At 40.8% G+C, this 23201-nt stretch overlaps 1 protein-coding gene across 1 annotated transcript in view; it reads left to right on the top strand.

Annotated features, from left to right (window-relative positions):
* The window catches only part of RPA2 (Replication protein A2), a 382124-nt gene extending 364820 nt beyond the window's left edge, over positions 1–17304 (top strand). The window contains exon 8 of the mRNA XM_090381178.1: positions 17095–17304. Coding sequence (XP_090237304.1) covers positions 17095–17179 — 85 coding nt within the window. The 3' untranslated portion in view covers positions 17180–17304. The remainder of the gene's footprint in view (positions 1–17094) is intronic.
* The last annotated feature ends 5897 nt before the right edge of the window (positions 17305–23201 follow it).

Here is a 23201-nt window from a genome sequence, read left to right as displayed (position 1 = left end):
GGGCAGTAGTTAGTAAGATTCATCATTTTGTATGCTCTCTAGCTTTCTTTGATTGGCTGCCATGGAGGCCTTTCTGTGCCACACAGAGGCAGCGTAGATATAGTGGGTAGGATACTGTTTTGTAGAAAAGGCTGAGGGTTCTCCGTTTGAGTCCCCAGTTCCTCCGGGTAACTCTGGCAACCATTGTGGAGTAGATTTTTTATTTTGTAATGGATGTAGGTGAAGGTAAGTGATGTGGCTTGAAGGTAAGTTTCTCATTGAGGAACAGATCCAAATATTTAAGTTGCGTGACAATCTTGATGGTGGTGTTCTGGATCTTGATTTGTGGTGGCCGCTAAAGATGGAGATGTCCATTCAGTGAGAGAGCAGGTTTTGTTGGTGATATTTTAAGGTTGCTTTCGGCAGCCCACTCTTGTATGGATGCAAGGGCCTGATTTCCCGATGCCTCTAGCCCTGGAGTCCATGGCCAGCATTAGGATGAGATCATCAGCATAGTCCTGGGTGGTTACATTACCAAGATCCTTGTGGAATAAGTCGGCAAGGACCACATTCCAAAATAATGGGCCCAATACAGAGCCCTGCAGATAGCCTTTATGCACTTGGCACATGATCTGACAAAAAGGAGCTTTCACCATGTTGTTTCTATGGGAGAGGTTTTGTTTTACACAGTTGTACAGGTTTTTGGACAGATTTGCCTTTCTGAGCCTGCCTAGGACACTTGGCGACCATAGGGTTATAAATGCCCCAGTAAAGTTAATGAAGATGACTGGAAGATACTTTAGTTTGCTGGTATTTGTGGTCGTGATGATGTTGTCCAGGGCATCAGTGGTGGAGTTACCCCTTCTGAAGCCAAATTGATTGTTGGAAGAGAGGTTGGCTGTGTCATAGTGGTTGTCCATTCTTTGTTGCAGTAGGTGTTCAAGTGTCTTGCTTATCACAGATAGAAGAGCTATGGGATGGTAGGAGTTGGGTAAGTCATGTTTCTTTGGCAGATATTTCAAGATTAGACGTACGCTGGCTGTTTTCCAATCAGCTGGGAACCATCCCAAGCAAAGGCAATAGTTAAATAGATTGAGGAGTAGATCCAGGGGGTATTCAATTACCCTTTTTATGATTTCTGACTCCAGAAGGTCCAAGCCTGGTGTCTTCTTGTTCCTGATCTCCTGGGCTGCATGGTTGAGGTCTAGTTGTGTGAAAGGTTCTTCAGTCCAGTCTAACCAGTATTTTTCGTTCTCCTTGCAGAGCAGAATCTGCTCTTGCTTGGAATGCAGTTTAGCAGGTTTGAAGACGGTATTAAGTATGTTATTTATGGACTCCTGCCATGTTGTCATTGGTTGGTTGGTTCTGTGGTGTTTTGGTAGAGGGATGACCTCTCCCCTGCGGAGTTTGTTTGTGGTGATCCGATAGACCCCCCCCCCCCCAGGATTAATTGATTCTCACTATGGTGACAAGGTGCTCCCAGGAGCGTTTCTTCCTCTGCATGATCATTGCAGTGTATTGATTCCTTGTTTCAGGGCTTCAACCTCAGCCACCGGCCAAGACCTGCGGGCGCACTGGAAGGCATGGAGTTTTGTGTTCACTTCTCATCAGAGGTTTTGCAACTCTTAATTCCACCACGGGACAGCACCGGGCATTGGTTTCTATCGTGGGATTGGCAGCATTTGCTGCTTTGTGATGATCTTTGTGACAGCACATTGGTTGAGGTCTGGTCACCAGCCTGTGAATCCTGTGTTTGGAGTTCTTGGGTGCCGGCAACTAGGTAGTCTTGGAAGGGGGGGCCAGTCAGCCTTTGTCAGGGAGTATCTTTGCATTTGTTCTTTGGGGATGATTGTGCAATCTAGGGATCTTGGCATTCCCAGATGCAGTTGAGAGTATTGCATGTTATGCTCTTTGCAGTTTGCACAGATTGCCTCTTCTGATTTATTAGGATATGTATTTAATTCATGGACCTTTTGTTTGCAGTGGCCCCACGCTGTATTTTGTGCACAGGTGTGCATGGTGTGGCCAAAGTGGCAACACCAGGAGCTTTTGGGAATGGCCATGTATTCCTTAAAGATGTGGCTGCTCCAGTTCGTCAAGGCTCTGTTCTGTTGTATGGTCTGCCTGGCTTCAGGGAACAGTCCCACTACCCAGTTGGTTGCAGTCCCTGTTCAGGTTTTTGTTAGTGTCGCTGGGTCATGAACTGGATATGTCAACTGCAAATTCCTTTGGCTGCAGGTTGGGGATATTAGCGTTTTTGAGGATTTGCGTGGCATCATCCTCTGTTTCTGTCTCAATTATGAATTCCATGTTTCTGGTTTTCCTTATTGACTTGATTCTGGTAGTTTTCGGGTCACCTGTAAGGTTTGTGATTACTGTGTTCTTTATCTATTCACTTGTTTGTGTGGCCTCTGTAGATGCTGACTTTAGCAGCACCAGGTGGTGTTTTCAGAGAAGAGTCCTCTTTTTGGTCATTGTCATGGTTTTGTTTGTTTGGATTCCTCAGTGCTTGGGCATATGTGTGTGCACACTGTGGCATTTGATTTGCCTCACATTCCATATAGACTTATAGCCGTGTAGTGGCTCTCTCGCTTTCTAGATAAGTGTCCATCAGGATTGTCTCCATTTTGTTGAAGATGATTATTATTTGAGCTCTGAGTCCGGTGGACATCCTATTTGGGTGTTCCTTAAATAAATTTTCAAGGGCTGTTTTGAGGTAGAGGGGTTTCTCATAGATGGTGCCCTCTGGTAGAGTAGGGTCCAGGGATAGGTCCTGTTGTTTATCTTCATTTTGGTTCTTATTGGATGTAATAGTTTCTTGTGGTTCCTTCGCTTCAGTATGGGAGTGTGTCTCAGAATACAGACTAGAACCGCCATTTTCCGTTTTTTTTTTTTTTTTTCATTTTGTCTGGGGGGTCCGAATTGGGTGTCCTCTGAGTCATCCTGTTTGTCCATTATGACTTGGATGTCTTCATTGTAATTTTGATGCAGGGGGAACTCCTTGGTTTTGTCTGGTTTCCCCTCCATTCCGGTGCAGGTCAGATAATCGAGGGTGGTCGGATTATCGGGGTCACAGTAGTATCTGAAGATTAGGACTGAAGAAAAGCTGACAAATAATGCCCACCACAAGTCTGTGGGTAAATTAGGAGGCTGCAAGTAAGCCTTTAAAGGTTTGGACTATCCTGTTTGGTCACTTGGTTGGGGGGGGGGGGACAGCCAGGTGCAAAATACCCCTCGAGGGATGGGTCTAGTTTCCAATGACGGTTTTTGGGGGTGCCAAAGATAATAGTGAAGTCAATTTCAAAGAGCTGCAGAGAAAAATAGTTTCCATCTCCCCATGGAGAGTCTATGGCAGGGGGAACACTAAAGTCATCATTTCTTGTATTAAAAGCATGCAGTTCATCAAAAAATTTTGGGGGAAGAATACCGTCCAAAGCCACTCTGTTTGGGACACCTCCCCAGTCAGGTGCCAGGTGGAAACGTGGCAACTGTGTTATATCAGCCACCTCTATAACCTTGTCATCAGCCACACCAGTACAGTCTGACAATAAAGGATATAGATAAAATGCTTCAAACTGGCTATACACCCAGTGGAAAATTAAAAATTTATTACAAGGGAACACCTTTACTGTTTAACTTCTTGGGAGATAATTTAGCACAGTGGAACTAATTCTATAATTTAGCCACATTTTTTAAACTAAAATTTGCTGAGCGATGTAACACATATCTTTTCACAACAGCAGCCATATTAGCAATCATCTTGGCTTCAGGAAAAGTGTAAATTATGTTGATGTCAAATGGCACTAGGGGTTTCCCCATCTCCGCATTGCTTTCATTATATTTTAAAAATAAATAGACTCATACACCAACCATGAAATTATAAGTATTATACTGTAACTAAATAATATTGGTGTGTAGATACACCATAGACAACTCTTAAAAAAACTACAAAGTAGTTGTTGTGGGCATCATTTGCTCTTTCTCATATTGTGCTCTGCCTTCACGACAAGTTGCCATGATATTGCACTACCTCAAATAAGTAACGCTTCACTAATACAGAAGACTATCGTTACTTATTCTCAGTGAGTACCACCACCCAGACATGTTTCAAGGCTATTGTGAATTTAATGTGAAAAAAAACCCATTGGACCAGATCAAACAAATGAATTATAAAATTCAAACCATTTGTCCCTATTAGACTTAGAAAAGCAAAAAGGTAGAGGGAAAGTAATAGTAGTAGTGGAAGAGGAAAAGAAACATGTCGAAGAATGAAAGGGACAGTAACTCTTCAACTCACACCACTCAAAAACTCAAATTCCTCCAATAGGTAACGCCTCCCCAGTAGAGAAGACTGTTGTTACCCATTCTCGGAAACTCCGTGAATATCAGGCTCCCCAGACATGTTTCAAGGCTATTTGTATATGTGTGGGATAATAACTCTACTATCCACTTGTCCCTATTAGACTTAGAAAGCAAAAAAGGTAGAGGGAAAGTAATAGTAGGAGTGGAAGAGGAAAAAGAAACATGTAGAAGAATGAAAGGGACTAACTCCTTCAACTCACACCACTCAAAAACTCATAAACCCTTCGAATAGGTAACGCTTCCCCAGTAGAGAAGACTGTTGTTACCCATTCTCGGAAACTCCGTGAATATCAGGCTCCCCAGACATGTTTCAAGGCTATTGGCCTATCATCGGTGGGTGGGCAGGTACCCTGGTAATGCAGACATGACAACCCAGTTGTGAAGATAATCACACAATATGAGAGATGCCAAAAGGTGTATATGACAATATTTAAAATAACTAAATGCACAAGGCATAATACATTAAGAGTTTAATATCTATATAATATCGGTGTGTAGACACACCATAGACAACTCTTAAGAAACTACAAAGTAGTTGTTGTTGGCATCATTTTCTCTTTCTCATGTTGTGCTCTGCCTTCATGACGAAGAACAATAGTCTTCTCTATTAGTGAAGCGTTACTTATTCGAGGTAGTGCAATATCATGGCAACTCGTCGTGAAGGCAGAGCACAATATGAGAAAGAGCAAATGATGCCAACAACAACTACTTTGTAGTTTCTTAAGAGTTGTCTATGGTGTATCTACACACCGATATTATTGTCAGCTTCAGGAAGGAAAATCGTTTTGAATATTTTCGTTAGATTCTTTTAATTGCGTTAATTTGAATTTTAATTGTTTTAAATTGATTTTGAATTGTGTTAAATTGATTATTTAATTATTTATTTGTATTTTACTTTAATGTGCCGGTAAGTTGTCGATTTTTTCGTTTTTTCCGTTTTAATTTCTGGAGGGTATCATACGGAAGTGTTCTACGTACTATATTGAGGTAAACTCCTCTTATTAATTTACTAATACACCGATATTATATAGATATTAAACTCTTAATGTATTATGCCTTGTGCATACTGTAACTAAAATATGTCCAAAGCCACTCTGTTTGGGACACCTCCCCAGTCGGGTGCCAGGTGGAAACGTGGCAACTGTGTTATATTTGCTTTCATTATGGGTGTACCAGTTCGTTGGGAAGGCCAGAGATTTAAAAGTGTATGAATCTTGAGTTTGTGTAGTGTCGTGTACCGTTGTTCGTCTGCCGTTTAGCTGCTGGACTCCTGGTGAGGCCAAATGTTGCCCTGTGGAGGCAGACCAGGAACCCAGTAGACTTAAGATTTACTCTGGCAGGTCATGCCGCTTACTTTCCTGAGATTTTTGTGGCTAGGACTTAAAAAAAAATAATAAATAAATAAAATAATATATAAATAATAAGTTGCGTGGGGAGATAAGAATTAGATAGGGTTAAGATTTTGGGCAAATGGTATGATTTAGGAATGATTAAATTTTGACACGCTTGCGTATATACTGAGTTGGGGGCCGAGACTAAAGGTTGTCTTCAGCTAAAGTCTATTTAGGGTGAGACGGCACCAGGGGTTTCCCCCATCTCCGTGCAGTTTACATTGTGGTGTGATACAGTTCACTGTAAAGGCCAGAGATTTAAAAGTGTTTGGAGCTTGGTGTGTGTGGAGGATATGTACCATTGTTTTTCTGGCCATTTAGCTGCCAGACCTCTGCTGAGACTCAGTTGCTCACATTTCCCCCCATGGAGGTAGACCAGTAATCCAGTAGTTTGTATTTATTCTGGTAGGTCCTGCCACCTAATTTCCTGAGATTTCAGTATCTAGGACCTTAAAAAGAAATCTATATATATATATATATATATATATATAATAATTGATCGATTGTGTGGGGGGGAGCGCTTGAAGTCTGGGGCCAAAATGTGAGCGAAAAGTAATTTGGACAAAGTTAGATTTTGATGTGTGGGGCATACACTAGCATGAAGATAGAGAGGGGGGGAAGACAAGGCTGGGGAGGAGAAAGACAGAAGGATGGGGTTGATAGTGAAGTTACCCCAGTTGGATGCCATTGGGGGCATGCCCATGCCCCACCAGAGGGGAAAGGGGGTGGCGAGGAGAGGAGATAGGAGGACTGGCACTTTCCCCCACCATGGAGGGGAGTGAAGTGGGCAAGGCAAGGGAGCTGGCACAGATCACCAGTAAGGTGATCTGTGCCGGCTCCCTTGCCTGGCCCACTTTACCTGCTGCTAATATGTCTGCTATTCGGTCAAATTCTTGGTTGGAGTCCATGGTTTGGTTATATCCAGGTGTTTGGGCCAGTCCGTGATTGTTACATAGTAGCAATATGTCTGCTTTTGGTCAGTTCCTTGGGTCTAGTCTGTGGTTGTCACATCCAGAGTCTGGTCCAGTCAAATCAGTGTTTATCTTTCGTAGGATGTGATCCCATCCTAAGTTGTATGGTTCAGTCGGCAGAGTGCCCGTCCACAGACATTGTGTAGTGGTTTACACAGCCAGGTTATTCAGTTATATCCAGTTTATTGGTCAGGCTTAGTAGATTCCAGGGATCTTTGGTGGTTTCATTGAGGGAGTTAGCCGGGATTTAAGTTGGTTGTGGTAGCTGGGATTGTGTCATAGGAAAGGTTTGTCCTTCTGTCGAAGAAGTCCTGTGCATATTTTTTTAGGGACCTGTAACTATCCTCCTCCTCCAGTATACGGTCCTCTGGGTTCTGTAATACAGTCTGAAGTCTTGATAGGTAGTGGCTTTACCTTTGGAGAAGTTGTAGAGGAGGCCACAGCGAACTATCTCGAGGTCCAGGGGCAGAGCACCCGTAAGGACCTGGAGCGCACGAGTGCTGACTATATTGGATTTCAGGGATAAGGCAGCATCAAAGGTCGTCATATAAATGACCGTGACGCGTAAGATCTCCCATGTTTCTATCATTCCACAAAAACATAGGGGAATGTCACTGAGTCCAAAGTTTGAGAGTTTGTCTTATGCCACCATGACCAGTAAGCAGATACCTAACTAGCAGTCCTGGGGAGAACCAGTGTGGATATTCTGGGTAGACAGCTTGGATTATTAGCCTGAATTTCCATGGTTTTGTCCTTTTGATGAGTTTTAGCATCTTGCCAGATTTGTTGAAGATGTAAGGCGAGTCTCCTCGTCTCTATTTTGGGATCATTGATTAAGTCCGCTGTGAAGTCTTGATAGGTAGTGGCTTTACCTTTGGAGAAGTTGTAGAGGAGGCCACAGCGAATTATCTCGAGGTCCAGGGAGCGGGCACCCGTAAGGACCTGGAGTGCATGAGTGCTAACTGTGTTGCAGTCTCGAGAGATTGTGGGTAGGATGTATCTCTGTACAGGTTCTAGCTTCTGTTTGTTGCAATTGTCACTTTTTTATACCAGACTCCCAACACATACAGGATGACTGGCAGAAAGACAGTTTTGTCGAAGAGGGTGTCTTTTTTCTCAGACCCCAGTCCTTACAGGTGATTCTTGCAAAGAGAGTAGAAATTTATAATTTTGTTCCACAGGGGGGGGGGTGAAGGATAAATTTTTGTCTAGAATGACACCAAGGTGCTTCATTTATGTTGTGACCTTGATAGTGATCCCATATACTTTGATTTCGGGAGGTCTGATATCCAGGATCCCCCGGAGTAGAATCAAGCTGCTTTTTTTTTTTTTTTTTTTTTTTGAAGATATTGCTAGGTTGTTTCTATTCCCATTGTTATAGGATGGTAAGTGCCCATTTGCTCTGTTGTCCTCAGCCAGCATCAGAATGAGGTTGGCTGCTTAGGCTTAGGACGTGGCATTTCCAAGATTGAGATTTAGAAATCTGTCCAGGACCACATTCCAAGAAGCTGGCCCAGAACGGAACCTTGTAGGTATACTCTTGTTTCTGTGCAGTACGGAACAGTGACTTTGACAGATCAGTTGGATAGGTATGTAATGCACTTAAATAGGTTGATTGGCCTCCTGGAGCCTGATGAGGACGCTTGGCCATCAGAAGGTGTCAAACACCCGGCGAAGTTGCCTGCAATGAGGAGGAAGTATTTCCAATCTGTTGTTGTGGCAACATTGACAATGTTTTGCAGGGCATCAGTGGTGGAGTGTCCTTTTCAAAAGCTGAACTGATTTGAATAGTAATTTTCTATCCTATTTCTTAGCAGGTGTTCCAGCAGTTTGGTGAGTACTGTCAGGAGTGCTATGGGTTGGTAGGACCCCTGGAGATCCTGCTGCTTTGTTGGGATTTTTAGTATTAGTCAAAGTGTTGCCATCCTCCAAGCACGGAGGAAGTAACCTTTTAGGCATTTGTATAGCTTTAATTTTTCCTCTGGAATGGTCTCAACTGTCTTCTTAATAATCTCTGGTTCTAAGCAATCTTCCCCTGGGGATTTCTTGTTCTGCAGCTTAACAGCTGCAATCTCCTTCTCAGTTCTGGTGAAGGGTTGTTGTATAGGAGATATTTTGTTGGCAGAGCTGCGTTTGCTCTGGGAGGGATGGGTCCAGATGTTCCCGAAACATGGCATAGTATTGTTAATTGATTCTTGCCATATCTTTGTGTATTCCCCTTGTGGTTTCCAGGTTGAGGGGATGCCTTCTCTTCTTTGGAGTTTGTTAGTGGTCACCCGATAGACCACTCCTCAGGGTTCATCATTTCCTACTGTGGAGACTAGCTGCTCCCACGTGTTGTTTTCTTTCTCGAATTTTGGCTTTGTATTGATTCCTTGCTGTACAATATTGCTCTTCTAGCGCTTTAACTTCTGAAACAGGCCAACTACATCTGGCATGATACAAATTTTTCCAGCAGGCATTTGCTGTCTGTCTTAGTTGTTGCAGCTTAGGGCTCCACCAGGGTGCAGCTCCTGGAGATGGATTTCTCGGCTGCATTCACTTGCTTGCTCCTTCACAATGGTGGGACTGTTAGTAATCCCGGATATAAACCCCACAATCACACTGTGGGCGACCTGGGTGTGAACCAACGTCAGCAGGGGTCAAGGTGTGGCACTCACACCACATGGAGGAATGCTACCCTACCCCTCTTGTGTTCAGAGGCAATACTAGGTGGTAGATGACTCTCATCAACCGGTGCAATACCACAACTTTGCTTATTGGAGGCTTGAAGTGGTGAAACCCATGTTTAGTTTCCAGAGCTAACCCTTCCCCATCTCTTCCATCATGCAGTATGATTGATATCTTTTGAGGTTAAAATGAACACCATGGCGAGAACCGAACTTCCTTGCATTTTGAGGATACAGCTCTAAAATGGTGTCCGCAGGCTGGCCGCTAATTAGTACACCAGACCTAACCTATTGGTAACTCTCCAGGAGGCTTCCGGATCAGCTAATGTATAATCTTGCTGCCTCTATTCTGCCAGATAGTGACTGAAGGGAGTGAGAGTAGCATGAATGTGGGGGAGGGGGGAGCTTTGTTGTGGCCACGTTATGTCAATGATCTGGGTATATTCTTACCATGTGTTTGCCTTATCCAAAAATTTCATTGCTTCATACATACAGCATGTCCCCTCCCCCCCCGACTTTTCTTACTACTGAATACACCATGAATTGTCAAACTAATAGAGGCTGCTTATCTGCGAAAAGATCTAAACCTCCCAAACACTTCCTAGTCCATTTCACAAATATACGTAGTCTCAGTTCTAATCTCAACGATGTACATTTCCACTTGCAGTCTGCCAAACTCCATGTACTTTTTCTGACAGAATCCTTGTTATCAGTTGATTTAACCACTGCTCATCTCAGTTACCCAAATTATTTGCTGTATGATTCCTTTCCACTTGCAGTCTGCCAAACTCCATGTACTTTTTCTGACAGAATCATTCCGTCAGAAACTTAGTAATTTGGAATCTCCTCTTTTCGATCTTCTCTGGCTTAAAATCTCTCTACCATTATCCCAACTCTACTAATCACTTGGAGCTCTTTGACTTCCTCTCTTTGAAACTTTACTTTCTCCAGTCCAACTTTCCTAAGAGTGAGGTAATTTTCCTTGGTGATTTTAATGTTCAAAACTCCAGCTGGCTTCCGTTTTCTAGTCACATAGATCCAGCTGGTCATGATGCTGAGGCTTATGCAATTAATAATGACCTTACACAGATTGTTCAAATACCTACCAGAATACCGGACAATTCTAAAAATACAGCCAACACCCTTGATGTCTTTCTCACAAACAACCCTTCTAAGTACACGATCGAAGTGAGTGATCCTTTAGCACCTCTGGTCACCACTTGGTGATTGTCTCTTCTCCAATGGAGCCTTTATCTCATGGCTATTCCCAACCTCTTGTTTTTTTACATTACAAGAATGCAGAATGGGATGACCTTTGAGATTTCTTTTGTTTTCCTTGGTCGGGATACTATTTCAAAACTCCTCATGTCAACGTTTGCTCAGATCGTGAGAGTGAAATTATTCTTGCAGGAATGGAATCCTTTATTCCAAACTCCACCTTAAAATCTCATCCTTTACCTAAACCTTGGTTTTCCAATAAATGTGCTAAGGCTGTTGAAGAAACGAATGCTGCATATCATAATTGGCTTGTTTCAGTTCTTCAGTTTCATTTTCTGCCTACACCAAAGCTCGCAACAATTGTAAAATAGTTATTAATCAGTCCAAACTAGATTTTGAACAGGCTAAGAGTAGAAAACTTGCTTCTTGCCCTAATGGTAGCTGAACTTTCTTGTCTATTGCCAAAGCTATTGGCCACAACTGTTGCCCATCTCTGCTTCAACCTCTGTCAAAACCAGATAGGTTCTATTAGCACTTCAGCCAAGGATAAAGCTGACCTGCTAGCATCCCATTTCTCTTCCTTGCATTAAGGGTCTTGGTAAAACCATTCCCAGCATGCTCTACTCAATGCCTCCTGTGTCTTCCATGAAAAGGATGTCAGAAGGATTTTGACCAATCTTGATGTTAAGAAAGCTCCAGGTCCTTGTGGTATTTGTCACTTGTTTCTCAAAACCTGCACTCCTGAACTTACTCCTGTTCTTTGCTGCATTTTTTAACTTTTTTATTCCAAAGGTCTGTTTTCTTCTGCTTGGAAATTTGCTCATATCCAACCAGTTCCAAAAAAATAAGGTGACAATCCCTCCCATCCAATTATCATCTCACTGCAGTTACTTCTACTCTTTTTAAAATAATGACAAAATCAATTAACTGCCAACTAGAAACTTTCCGTCTGATCAACAATCACCAGTATGGATTCTGTCAGTGTTGATCCACTGGTGATATTCTAGCTTATTCTAGCTCATTCTATTAGAATGAGCAGAAGCCTGAAAAACAAGATGCATGGTATTTCAGAGACTGCTGAGAGCCATTGCGGTACAAGTAAACACATGGGTTGTGTTAGGGTAGCTAAGAATAGAAACAGGTGCAGGTATACTTGCGTGTACACCAATGCTAGGAGTTTAGTAAATGAATTTGATGAATTTGAGGTATTGCTCAAAACATCAAAGGCAGATATTGTTGGGATATCAGAGACGTGGTTGGGATATCACACAGATATAAGGGATGCAGAACTGCAATTTGGGGAGTACAACGTCTACAGAAAGGATAGACAGGATAGGAAGGGGGGAGGGGTTATGCTATTAGTTAAGAAACACATAAAAACCAAGGAAGTGAAGCCAGTCGACATCGCTGGACAGTGCAGTGTTGAGTCAGTTTGGTGTGACATAAGCATTGGGAGATCAAAATTGAGAGTAGGAGTGTGCTATAGGCCTAATGACTCTGATGGGTATAATAAGAAACTGTACAGAGAAATAGAGTGGGCCAGTAAATCAGAGAGTCTTATAATGGGAGATTTTAATTTCCCAGATATTAACTGGAATTTGGGGGCTGGTCACTCACACACTAGCAGGGCTTTTGTGGATTTATTGGATGATTGTTTTCTACATCAGCATGTTCGGGAGGCAACTAGAGGGAGTAATACTCTTGATTTGATTATCAGCAGTGATTCTTCATGCATTAAGAATCTGCAGACAAATGAACCACTAGGTGGCAGTGATCACAGTGTGCTGAAGTGGGATTTACTCAAAGAGGTAACTACCATTAGGGGTAAAGGGAAGGGTTATTGCTTCCGTAAAGGTGACTACGATGGACTGAGACAGTATTTAAATTCTATACAGTGGGACCAACTGATGATGTTACCAACAGCAAATTCAAAATGGGAAGCATTCAAAGAACTTATCTTGGAAGCTACTAGGCTTTACATACCAACTAAGAAATATTGTTCAAGGTTTAGGCCAAAATGGATGTCAGATGAACTAATGAGGCATATGGCAGAGAAGAAAAATGCATGGGATACTTACAAATTAACACATGACACAGAAGCCTGTGATAGATACAAGTTGATATGCAACCAAGTTACAAAGGAGGTTAGGCAGGCGAAGGCAGATTACGAGAAATCCTTGGCAAGGGATGCAAAGAAAAACAGCAAAGAGTTCTTTACTTATGTAAACTCTAGAAGGAAGGGGATGAATCAGATTGGTCCACTTGATATTGATGGGTCAACTGTTGATGATCCTGCTCAGGTAGCTAACAAACTAAATGAATATTTTGCATCGACATTCACACATGAGGAGTTATTCAGCAAAGGGAATGCCAGAGGTGTATTCAACTCTAGCAGTAAGCTACAGAATCTTGAAATAACTGGGAGTAAAGTGGAGGAGAAACTGTTGAAGATAAACACAAGAAAGGCACCCGGGGTGGATGGGATCTATCCAGTTATATTAAAGGAGGCAGCAAAGGAAGTAAGCAAACCCTTAGCCATAATTATGAGAGCTTCCTTGGACTCAGGGGAGGTACCCATAGACTGGAAATGTGCAAATGTGACCCCAATTCACAAAGGAGGATCAAAGGCTGACACAAGTAATTATAGACCTGTGAGCTTAACTTCTGTTCCAGGAAAATTAATGGAGGCACTGGTTAAAGAAGCACTGCAGGATCATTTAGACAAGACTTCAGTTATAGCTCAGACACAGCATGGTTTTGTTAAGGGGAAGTCTTGCCTGACCAACTTGATTGGATACTATGATGCAGTCACAAAAGAACTGGATGCAGGGAATAACTTTGATATTATATACTTGGATCTTAGAAAGGCTTTTGATACTGTTGCACATGGACGACTGCTACACAAATTGGAGCAGTGTGACATTGGAGGCAAATTGCTGCTATGGATAAAGGGGTGGTTGAGGGGGAGAAGACAGAGAGTGGTAATCAATGGACACTGCTCATCGTGGACTAATGTTATTAGTGGAGTCCCTCAGGGCTCAGTGTTGGGTCCATTGTTGTTTTCTGTATTTATAAATGATATTGATGATGGTATATCAAGCTTAATGTCCAAGTTTGCAGATGATACAAAGGTTGGCAGGGTTGTCAAGGACACTACTGACACTATGCTGCTGCAACAGGATCTGGAAAGGTTGAGCAGATGGGCTGAGAGGTGGCAAATGAAGTTTAACATTGACAAATGTAAAGTACTACACATGGGAAACAGCAACCCCAGAGCAACGTATCAACTCTGTGGTACTACACTGACAGTGGTAGAGAATGAAAGGGACTTGGGGGTGATTGTGCAGGCAGATATGAAGTTCTCTGAGCAGTGCAGACGGGCTGCAAGAGTAGCTCATGGAGTATTGTCAATGATATACAGGAATTTTTCCAGCAGGGATAAGGAGGTGATTATTCCATTGTATAAGGCAATGGTCAGGCCACACCTAGAGTACTGTATACAGGTCTGGAGGCCTCATTTCAAGAAGGATGTAGAGCTGCTGGAACGAGTACAGAGAAGAGCAACAAGATTAGTGAATGGAACAAAGGGGTGCTCTTACGAAGAAAGGCTTAAGTTTTGCAAATTACAGTGTCTGGAGACTAGGCACCAGCGAGGTGATCTGATAGAGGTGTATAAAGCCTTGAATGGTTTAAGCATGCTCAATGCTGATGGGATTCTTCCTCTAGCTTAGAAAAATCACCTGAGAGGGCATAAATTCAAATTGAGGAAAGACAGATGTAGGATAGACGTGCGGAAATTTGCCTTTAGCCAGCGGGTGGTTGGTTGGTGGAACAGACTGCCATCCCTTGTGGTGGAGGTTGATAGCCTAAATAAGTTTAAGGCTCAGCTGGACAGGTATTTTGAACGAACAGAGGGGTGAAGTGGAAGTGGGTTTTTTTTTTTTTTTTTTGGCTGATGCTGAATAAGCTTGCTTTCTTGCATCAAATGCCTCTACTAATGCTAATGCTAATGTTATGTTACCTATTTATGGACAAATTCAATGGAAAAGTTCGGTGAAACACAAGCAGTTGCTCTTGACATCTCAAAGGCTTTCAATCACGTTTGGCATAAAGGGCTTCTAAACAAGCTTTTATCTTGTGGTTTTCCAACTAATTTTTGTAATTGGTTATCCAGTTTTCTCTCTGATTGCTCACTGAGGGTGATGGTAGATGGCTCTCTATCTTCTAACTTCTCCACTAATGCTGGTGACCCCCAAAGTTCAGTTCTTTCCCCCACTCTTTTCCTCTCGTATATTAATGATCTTCTGTTCACAGGAAATCCTATGCATAGTTTTGCTGAAGATAGCACATTGCCTTCCTCTTTCCAGTTTGAAAAACCTCGCCCTGCCCAATTAGCTTCAACTTCTCAAATCTACACTATCTTTCTAATTCTGTGTGTGTGTCTCTCTCTCTCTCTCTCTCTCTCTCTCTCTCTCTCTCTCTCTCTCTCTCTCTCACACACACACACACACACACACACACAGGGTAACTCAGGAATTTTATTTTTGGCTGGTGCAGCATAAGTCTCAGGCTTCCTTGCACCATATGGCTAATAATAATAAGTACACTAAAATTTCCACACAGCCTAACCTACTTAATAGTTGGCAGTATTTCTCGATTCCATGTGGAATTATGTCATCAAGCCCAGTCAAGAAATAATCAAAACTGGAATGACAGTTTTGATTGATGACTTTAAATAACGTATAGACTAACTAAATATAGTTAGTCTATACAGTAATACCCCGACTTACGCGAACTCGGAGTTGCACGGTTCTTGATTTTTTCGTTTGGCAACACTGCCGCCCACTATCTTCAAGGTCGTTTTTCATATGTTATCGATATACGGTGCGACGGCGGAGAATGAGAGCGAAAGATGAACAAAATTCAACTTTGCTGCTCATGAGCTGCACACATATACAAGAATTTGTATTCCAACTATCGTATTTATATGTGTGCTTTCGAATTCGTGCTCAACTTTTGTCGGAAATTACATCGTTTTCACGAGAGAAATGGATCGCGTCGGTCGAGCCGTATACAGTCAGTCCTCGTATAACACGTGTTCACACTACACGAATCCGATCATACACGATTTATAAATACGGTAACGATATCTTATAATATAACACGAACCGAATTCGCTTATGCACGATTCGCCTTTGTGTTTACAAGAAATGGCAGTCGAATCAGAATCACCCCAACCGAACGCAACACGATAGGAATGAAGAGAAGATTCAGAAAATGTATTTATGTTTTTTACATCAGTGAAGGGGAAACACATTTCACCATAATAACGTAAAAACCAACACAATTCCAGCTATATGTATGCAATTAGATCGAGTTTACTACCAGTTTATAACAGATTCCACTAGCAGAAACGCAACTGGATTTTTATTGTTTTATGGTAGTAACCCCTAGAAATGTGAGGTGTTAATAGTGTATCTCTGCCTTTATGGTGTTGTTTATTCAGTTGCTACACGCGCGCAACTTTGTTTATGCGTATCAAGCATGCCTCCTCGTTTTGTAATTGTGCTTTATTCCCTAAAAATGAGTAAAATACTTAAATACCTAATTGATGAAAAGGAAGCATCCTGGTGAAGACACTGCAGATTCAGAGAGAAAAAGAAAAGCAATTATCGATAAACAGAGGCGGACCACACCGGCCCACCGGGGTTTCCCCGGTAAGGCTTATGGCCAGTCTGCCTATGTCGATAGAGAAAAAATATGAAATTGTGAAACGCTTTGACCGAAATGAAAGACCATGTGATATTGCACGTGCTACCGGCCTAAATGAATCAACGGTGAAAAGCACATGACAATTGCAAACTTGACAGGTTGAAAATTGAAAACGGCTAATTGTAAAGGGCTTAAAAATTTTAGAAAACATTAGACTCCAACGAAGAACGCGTTATAGCTACAAAGCAAGGAATAAAAAAATTATTAGCTTGCTACGAAGAAATTCTGCGTGAAAAAAAGAAGGTGCTGTGTCGTCAGACGAATTTGTTAGATTTTATGAAGCCATCGACATCGAAATAACTTTTTTACGTAAGTCATTTATTTTTTTTAATGCATATTTTGTATTAATATGTATAAAGAACTGCAATTTTTTAATATTTTTCTTCTAAACTAGTGTTTTTGTTAGTCCTTGGTCCCAATTAAACAAAATTTATATGTATTTATATGCAAAGTTGTACCCCGACTTACGCGAATTCGACTTAAGAGATTTTCGTTGGACCCACCTATCGCGTAACTTCGGGGTATTACTGTACATTATTTAAAGCCTGGAGAGAGAACAGAAATTTTGTTCAGTTTAGTAATAAATAATAAAAATAAGAAAACTGACATGAGACAGGTGGTCATCAATAATACGTACATGCATTTGATGTTTCCACCTTACAGTGCTTGTTTATAGGATTATCATATTTTGTGGTGCAGCCAGCACATAAACTTTTTCTTTTCTTTTCACAGGGAGGCAGTTGAATTTTTAAGTAATGAAGGCCACATCTATACTACCATTGATGATGATCATTTTAAAGCTACAGATGATACCTGATGTGATATTAAACCTGTTTGAAGTTTTTACTGATATATATATATATTTAGCACTTATCAATTTGAATTGTTTTTCTTTCACAAAGAACTGGCAACCTGATGTTGTCAGTTCTGACAACCATATAAACCAACATTGTAAATAAATATTTTCCTATTTATTTTTCAGTTTCTTTTAATAGGTGTGCTTTTTGCCTATTTTAATATGCACATTGAAGGATTTATTCCTTCAACATGCATATTAAGTGAGGAACAGACACATCAAAAGACACTAAAACATGTGAAGTTACATGTGGCAGTAATAATTTTTTTTTTTTTTTTTTTCGTTTTACAAGACACACACTGGCCTTGTAAAAACTGAACAAAGCAACGAGGCGGAGATGAACTTCTGTTCTAGGAGCCGCCCATACAAAAACATAAAAATAATAATAAAAAATAGCATTATAGCTCTAAGTCTGCGTCATCCTAGGATGTCAAAGTTCTAATAAGGCCGATTTTTGGTCCGTTGCAAATTTGAGAAAAAAATCCACTTTGCTTTACTGTAATTGTTTTAGAAAACAATATTTAGCATTTTTACTTTCTAACAATATTTTACATTATTGCTCTGCTACAATGTTTTGCTTTGTTGCTTTACATAATTGCTGTAGCCAACAATGTCAGTGTGCATGACGTTTCATCACAGATTCTGAAGTTCTAATTAGTCAGTTCATCCTAGGATGTGGGAGTACTAATAAGTCCGATTTTGGTCCAGTGCGAATTTGAGAAAAAATCCACTATAATCCCTCTGGAAAAATTAGCATTATAAATTTCAAACATTACTGTATAGCTTGTCCTTGAATGCAAGTGACTATGGTTACTTTCTTTCAAGTGACCGCATGTTTTCATCTTGTACAGATGTTTTATTGTGGATACTTCCAGTAAAATCATTAGTAGTCATCCTTTATTGTACCTAAAGTAATTTGTTATGTTGGGGGAAACGGTTTTTGCTCCTAATTGATGTAGCACTTTCGAATTTTCGCAGTGGATTATCTGAACACAATGTAAATAAGGAGGACAGTAAAAGAGTTGATAATTGGTGCCATTTGTGGGCAGCATTCTGACTAACAAATTTTTTGTTTATACTCCGGGACGGTCAGAGGAGATCCCAAGATAGAGAGAATACAAGAAACCGCACCACATTTAACAGTCATTGGCTTGATTGTGTGAAATTGCACATCTGCCAAAAACCACAGTAAAACAAGAGGTGATGGGAAGTAAATATATTTGTTTCCAGTGTGGCTTCCAGTAGATGAATTTACTTGATTTCCTGTTAATAGATGCAATACACATTGAAGAAAGGAAATACGATCTTTTCGCCTTTCAGAAACAGTTGTTGCTACTGTTTTGCTTTATTGCTTCTTATGGCAACTAATAGTAGCTTGTGTTTGTCTTTTGTTTGTTTGTTTTGCCTTCTCAATATAAATAGGAAAGGTATTTAAAGGGTAAGTATGTTATAGCCTAGCGAAACTTTATGTATCACCTTGGTCTGCGACATGAGATCACTTTTGGGCTTTGGTGTATTCCTTGGGTGAACAAAAGACAACTAAACTCCATTTCATTTGAGAGTACAGTGGTGGGGGTGCTGATGAGGACTGACGCAAACAGTTCTCATGCTTCGCTCATGAAGAGCGAAGTTGTTTATGAAAACACTCCTCTCTGTAAACAGAAAGGCGCACACTCTCTCTGTATCAACAAACGAATCAAGTATCGTGTATCATAAGCCCTGAGTTAGTTAGGGCCGGTGTTAGCAAAATTAATGAAAAAGGCCTAAAAAAATGCATACTTGAGGTCACATTTTTGTTGTTTGCGTGAAATTGAATAGAAATTTCTGAAAATTAAAGTGGGAAAATTCAAGAAAACAGTTCTGGCTCCAGCTATAGCGAGTTTCAGCTCTCTAGATAGAGTAAAAATTGTAGAATTTACTTGCTGAACCCCACTGGAACAAAATAAGGTAAATTAACCTTAAAATGTTCCTGTGTAACTCAGTCTTGCCAAGCACCAGCACCCCACCACTGCACTCTCAAACGAAATGGAGTTTAGTTGTCTTTTGTTCACCCAAGGAATACACCCAAGCCCAAAAGTGATCTCATGTCGCAGACCAAGGTGATACATAAAGTTTCGCTAGGCTATAATATACTTACCCTTTAAATACCTTTCCTATTTGTTTTCCACACACAAACACATAACTAAGGAGGTCACAAATTAATGTGAAAACAATTGAATAAAATTAGTCCAAAACTCCGGACCCGTAGGCGATTGCCTAGCCTGCCTACATGGTAGCTATGCCACTGCTGCCATTCCCAGAATATGAACTATATCAAGAGGCATCTACAAAAACCATAAATAAGATTGAATTATGGATGGCACAAAATGGATAGGGACTCAAGCCACAAATCTACAGCCATACATTTCTACATAAAGCACAGAATGCATCCTGAACCTGAGTTTGCACTTGGCCAATCACTCTCTACCAATCGTGAATGGTATTCGTCTCCTACGGCTAATTTTTGATAATAAATTAAACTTCCAGGAGCACAAAATATCTAAGAACCACTTGCGCAAAGGAAATGAATATACTCCAGGTCATCTCCAGTACATCTTCGGGTGCAGATCGTTATACCCTGCTCCACTTATATAAATCCCTAATCTTGGCTAGAGTGTGGAGCACCTGTTTATGACTCAGCTAGGGAGAGCACCTTAGCCTGTCTTGCACCCATCCAACATTTTTCTCTTAGGTGCATACAGAACATCACCAGTTCGAAGTCTTTATGTTGAGGCTCACGAACCCCCACTTAGCATCAGAAGAAAGACAGATGTTGCTGATGAACTACTCAGCTAAAATTAAAAGCCTGCTTACTCATTCTGTTTGGCCACTCCATGATCCTCAATAGAAAAACCCACTATGCAAATAAACCCAGAACAATTCAGCCTACTGGTATCAGACTGCTAGAATCAAAAGATCCAGATCCCCCATGGACTACCTTCACACTTTCTTTTGATAAATACTTTGAGCAATGGGGTAAAGATTCCATAGCAAAGATTAACATCCAACAACTACGTTTTGCTCATACACAAAAGTACCCTCAATACACCAAGATCTGTGCTGATGGTTCAAAAAAATTATGAAAAAGTTATGATATTAGGGTTCCCTGTAAATGATCTCTTTAAATTAATGTATATTTTGAAAACTTTTTTTTTTATATTATTTTTTATTTTCTTGTATTTTTTTATTAATTTTTATCAATAGAAATTTTCATACATTTTTTATAAATAAAGTATGATTACGTCAAAACAGATTGTTTACAAAATTACACCCTTCTAATCATATAAGAAGTAGGGGGACGGTCCGAAATACGGGTCAGGTATAAATCCAGATTGCCAATATATGACATGCAATGGCTGTAAATAGCACCGCTTGATAGATTTAGCTGAAATTTTGATAGAATTCTTTTTCACGCGAATTAGGAATATGTACAAAATTTCAGCCTTCTATCTCTATTAGAAGTGACTGAAAAAGCGATTGCCAAATTTGATGACAGAGTCAGTGACAATATAATATACATAAAAACAGCTGAACATGTTCTATCAGGGAGACCAGAAACCGCATCCAACCAGTAAATAACGGGAAGCCTTCGTAGACAAACTGAGATGACTGCATCACCAAAACATTTACTCTGATTGCACGCTATTTGTTAGTTCACAAAAGCCTACCCAAAAAACACAGCAGCCACTCCTAATTCTGTACCTCCTAATGCTCTACCACTACCAAAACTAAGTGGTAAAGAAAGGGTACAAATATTGGAAATGCACCTGCAATTCAAGAAACAACGAATGTACAGGATAAGGAGTTACTGGACGACTAAATCCCAGAACTCTTTGCAGTGGAAGAAGATATGGACGCAGATCAACGTCCTTTCTTCCGAAAGAAAGATAAAGCTAGGACTGAGAAAACCGAGCCCTTAGAAAGCACCAGGTGGACCCAACAAAGCTAAATAATGGGTACATTCAGATTTCTACAATGGAACTGTCGTGGATTTCATCGAAATAGTGATGATATCAAGGCTCTTCTGCTTAAACATGAGCCAACTTGCTTTTGCTTGAAGGAAACTTATTTAAAGGCAAATGAGGGACCTGTACTTGCTTAATTGTTCAATTACTCGCAAAGACAGTTGGGATTGGGCCTGCCTGTGAAGGAGTTGCTGTCCTTGTGGGCAAATGTACCCTCCTTCCAAGCTATGCCACTTACCACCACCTTAGAGGCCGTAGAAATTTGCATTACAGTAGAGTTCTTCCAAACTGTTTATTCCATATATTTCCACCCAGGAATGACATTTGTCAGACTGCCCTTGATCTCATTAAGCAATTGCCATCCCTTTTTTTTATTATTATTAGGTGATTTCAGTATTAGACAGGTGCTTGCTACAAGCACAAGAACTTGCGATTCGTCCCAGGCCGTCGTCCCCACGTGACAGTATACCAACTGCCTATTCATCCACCCGTGTTCATCCTGTTCACAGGATGAACACACGGGTGGATCTTCTCCCAGTAGCAGAAACAGATTGATATGATGAGTGTGTCCAATTCTGAGTCTTGCCAGTACCTCTTCCTCTTGTCTATTTCGTAGAAAGCCTGAGAGCCACAGCTTTGGTTCTTTCTTTATCTGGTAAAGTTTATTGTTGGTGTTACTTTTCCAGTTTCAGACCAATTCTTATTAGCAAGTCCGTCATGGATTTCGTATTTTCAGGCCATTTTCCAACATCTTCATAATCCTGTTGTAAGATGTAAAATCTTACAAATTAATTAAAATAAAGATATTTGTTTTTGTTTTTTTTTCTCAAAGTAAGATTAAAATAGAAGAACGTTATATTTAATTATGGGGTAGTTTAAGCGAGAGAATTAGGAATGCGCACTAGGGAGAGAGCTTGGGAGAAAGGTTTTAGCAGTAGGGGAAGATTAGTTGGAGTCCTTGGGGGAGGCGTGCCAGTCTTGAGGGGCAGTGTAGAGTTCGGGGAACAAAAGGAGAGAGCGCGCGAAAAAAAAGAGTCATATCGGAGAAAAAAAAATAGAGAACGAGTTGAGTGAACTAGAGTGAGGTGATAGTTGACGGAAAGAGTCGAAGTAAAGTTATCTGAAATGTAAGGGAGTGAGAAAATAAACGATGAACGTGGAAGGGGTGGTCAAAGTGAGTTCGGTAAACGGTGAGACTGAGAGAAGATTTACATAATGATCGAGTCCACCGAGGAAGGCGATAGTGCCCAGAAATAGTCTTGAAAGGCAAAATAGCAGGCCTGGAACAGAAGGTAGCGGTCCTGACTGGCAGAGTAGCAGATCCCGAAAGCTGAGTAGCAGTCCTGAATGCCGTACGATATTTCTCTTGGAAGCCGGAAGATATTGCTCTGGATAGCGGAGGATAGCAGCCCTGAATGTGGAGAAGGTAGAAGGCTCTAACGGAGACATCCCGCCAGAAATTAGAAGTAAGTGCCTAGTTAGCTTAAGCACATATTAACTTATCAGAAGGACTATAGGGACCAATAAGAGAATTATAAGGGAAGGTCATATGGGAAATATACACTAAGATATATGTATGTAGATGAGTAGAGTAGTGGGTGTTAGAATATGGCAATGAACGGAGAATATATGGTGGTGGTCAAACTAAGTATGAATAAATGGATTTAAAGTAGCTAATGTTAGACGGGTTAAATCAAAGGGGATAATAAAGGTAAATACTATTATACGTATATGATGATCCAGATGTACTATGGTGACCAAGTCAGAAAGTTTTGCTTAGTGTTGGTATGAACCAGATAATTAAGATAAACGCTAGTTTAAAGATGGTTTCAATTGTAGCATGAAATTTTATCCAGAGGAGGTTTTTGTGATTAGTATTATTATTATTATTATTATTAATATCCATATGATGCAAGGAAGCCTGAGGCTTATGCTGCACCAGGAAAAAAAAAAAAAAATGTTCCCGAGTAACCCTGAGA

Source organism: Mastigoproctus giganteus, chromosome 9 (genome assembly GCF_048544385.1).
Source record: "Mastigoproctus giganteus isolate SK-2022 chromosome 9, ASM4854438v1, whole genome shotgun sequence".
In the NCBI taxonomy this organism is placed as follows: domain Eukaryota; kingdom Metazoa; phylum Arthropoda; class Arachnida; order Uropygi; family Thelyphonidae; genus Mastigoproctus; species Mastigoproctus giganteus.
This window is presented reverse-complemented; position numbering and strand designations above follow the sequence as displayed.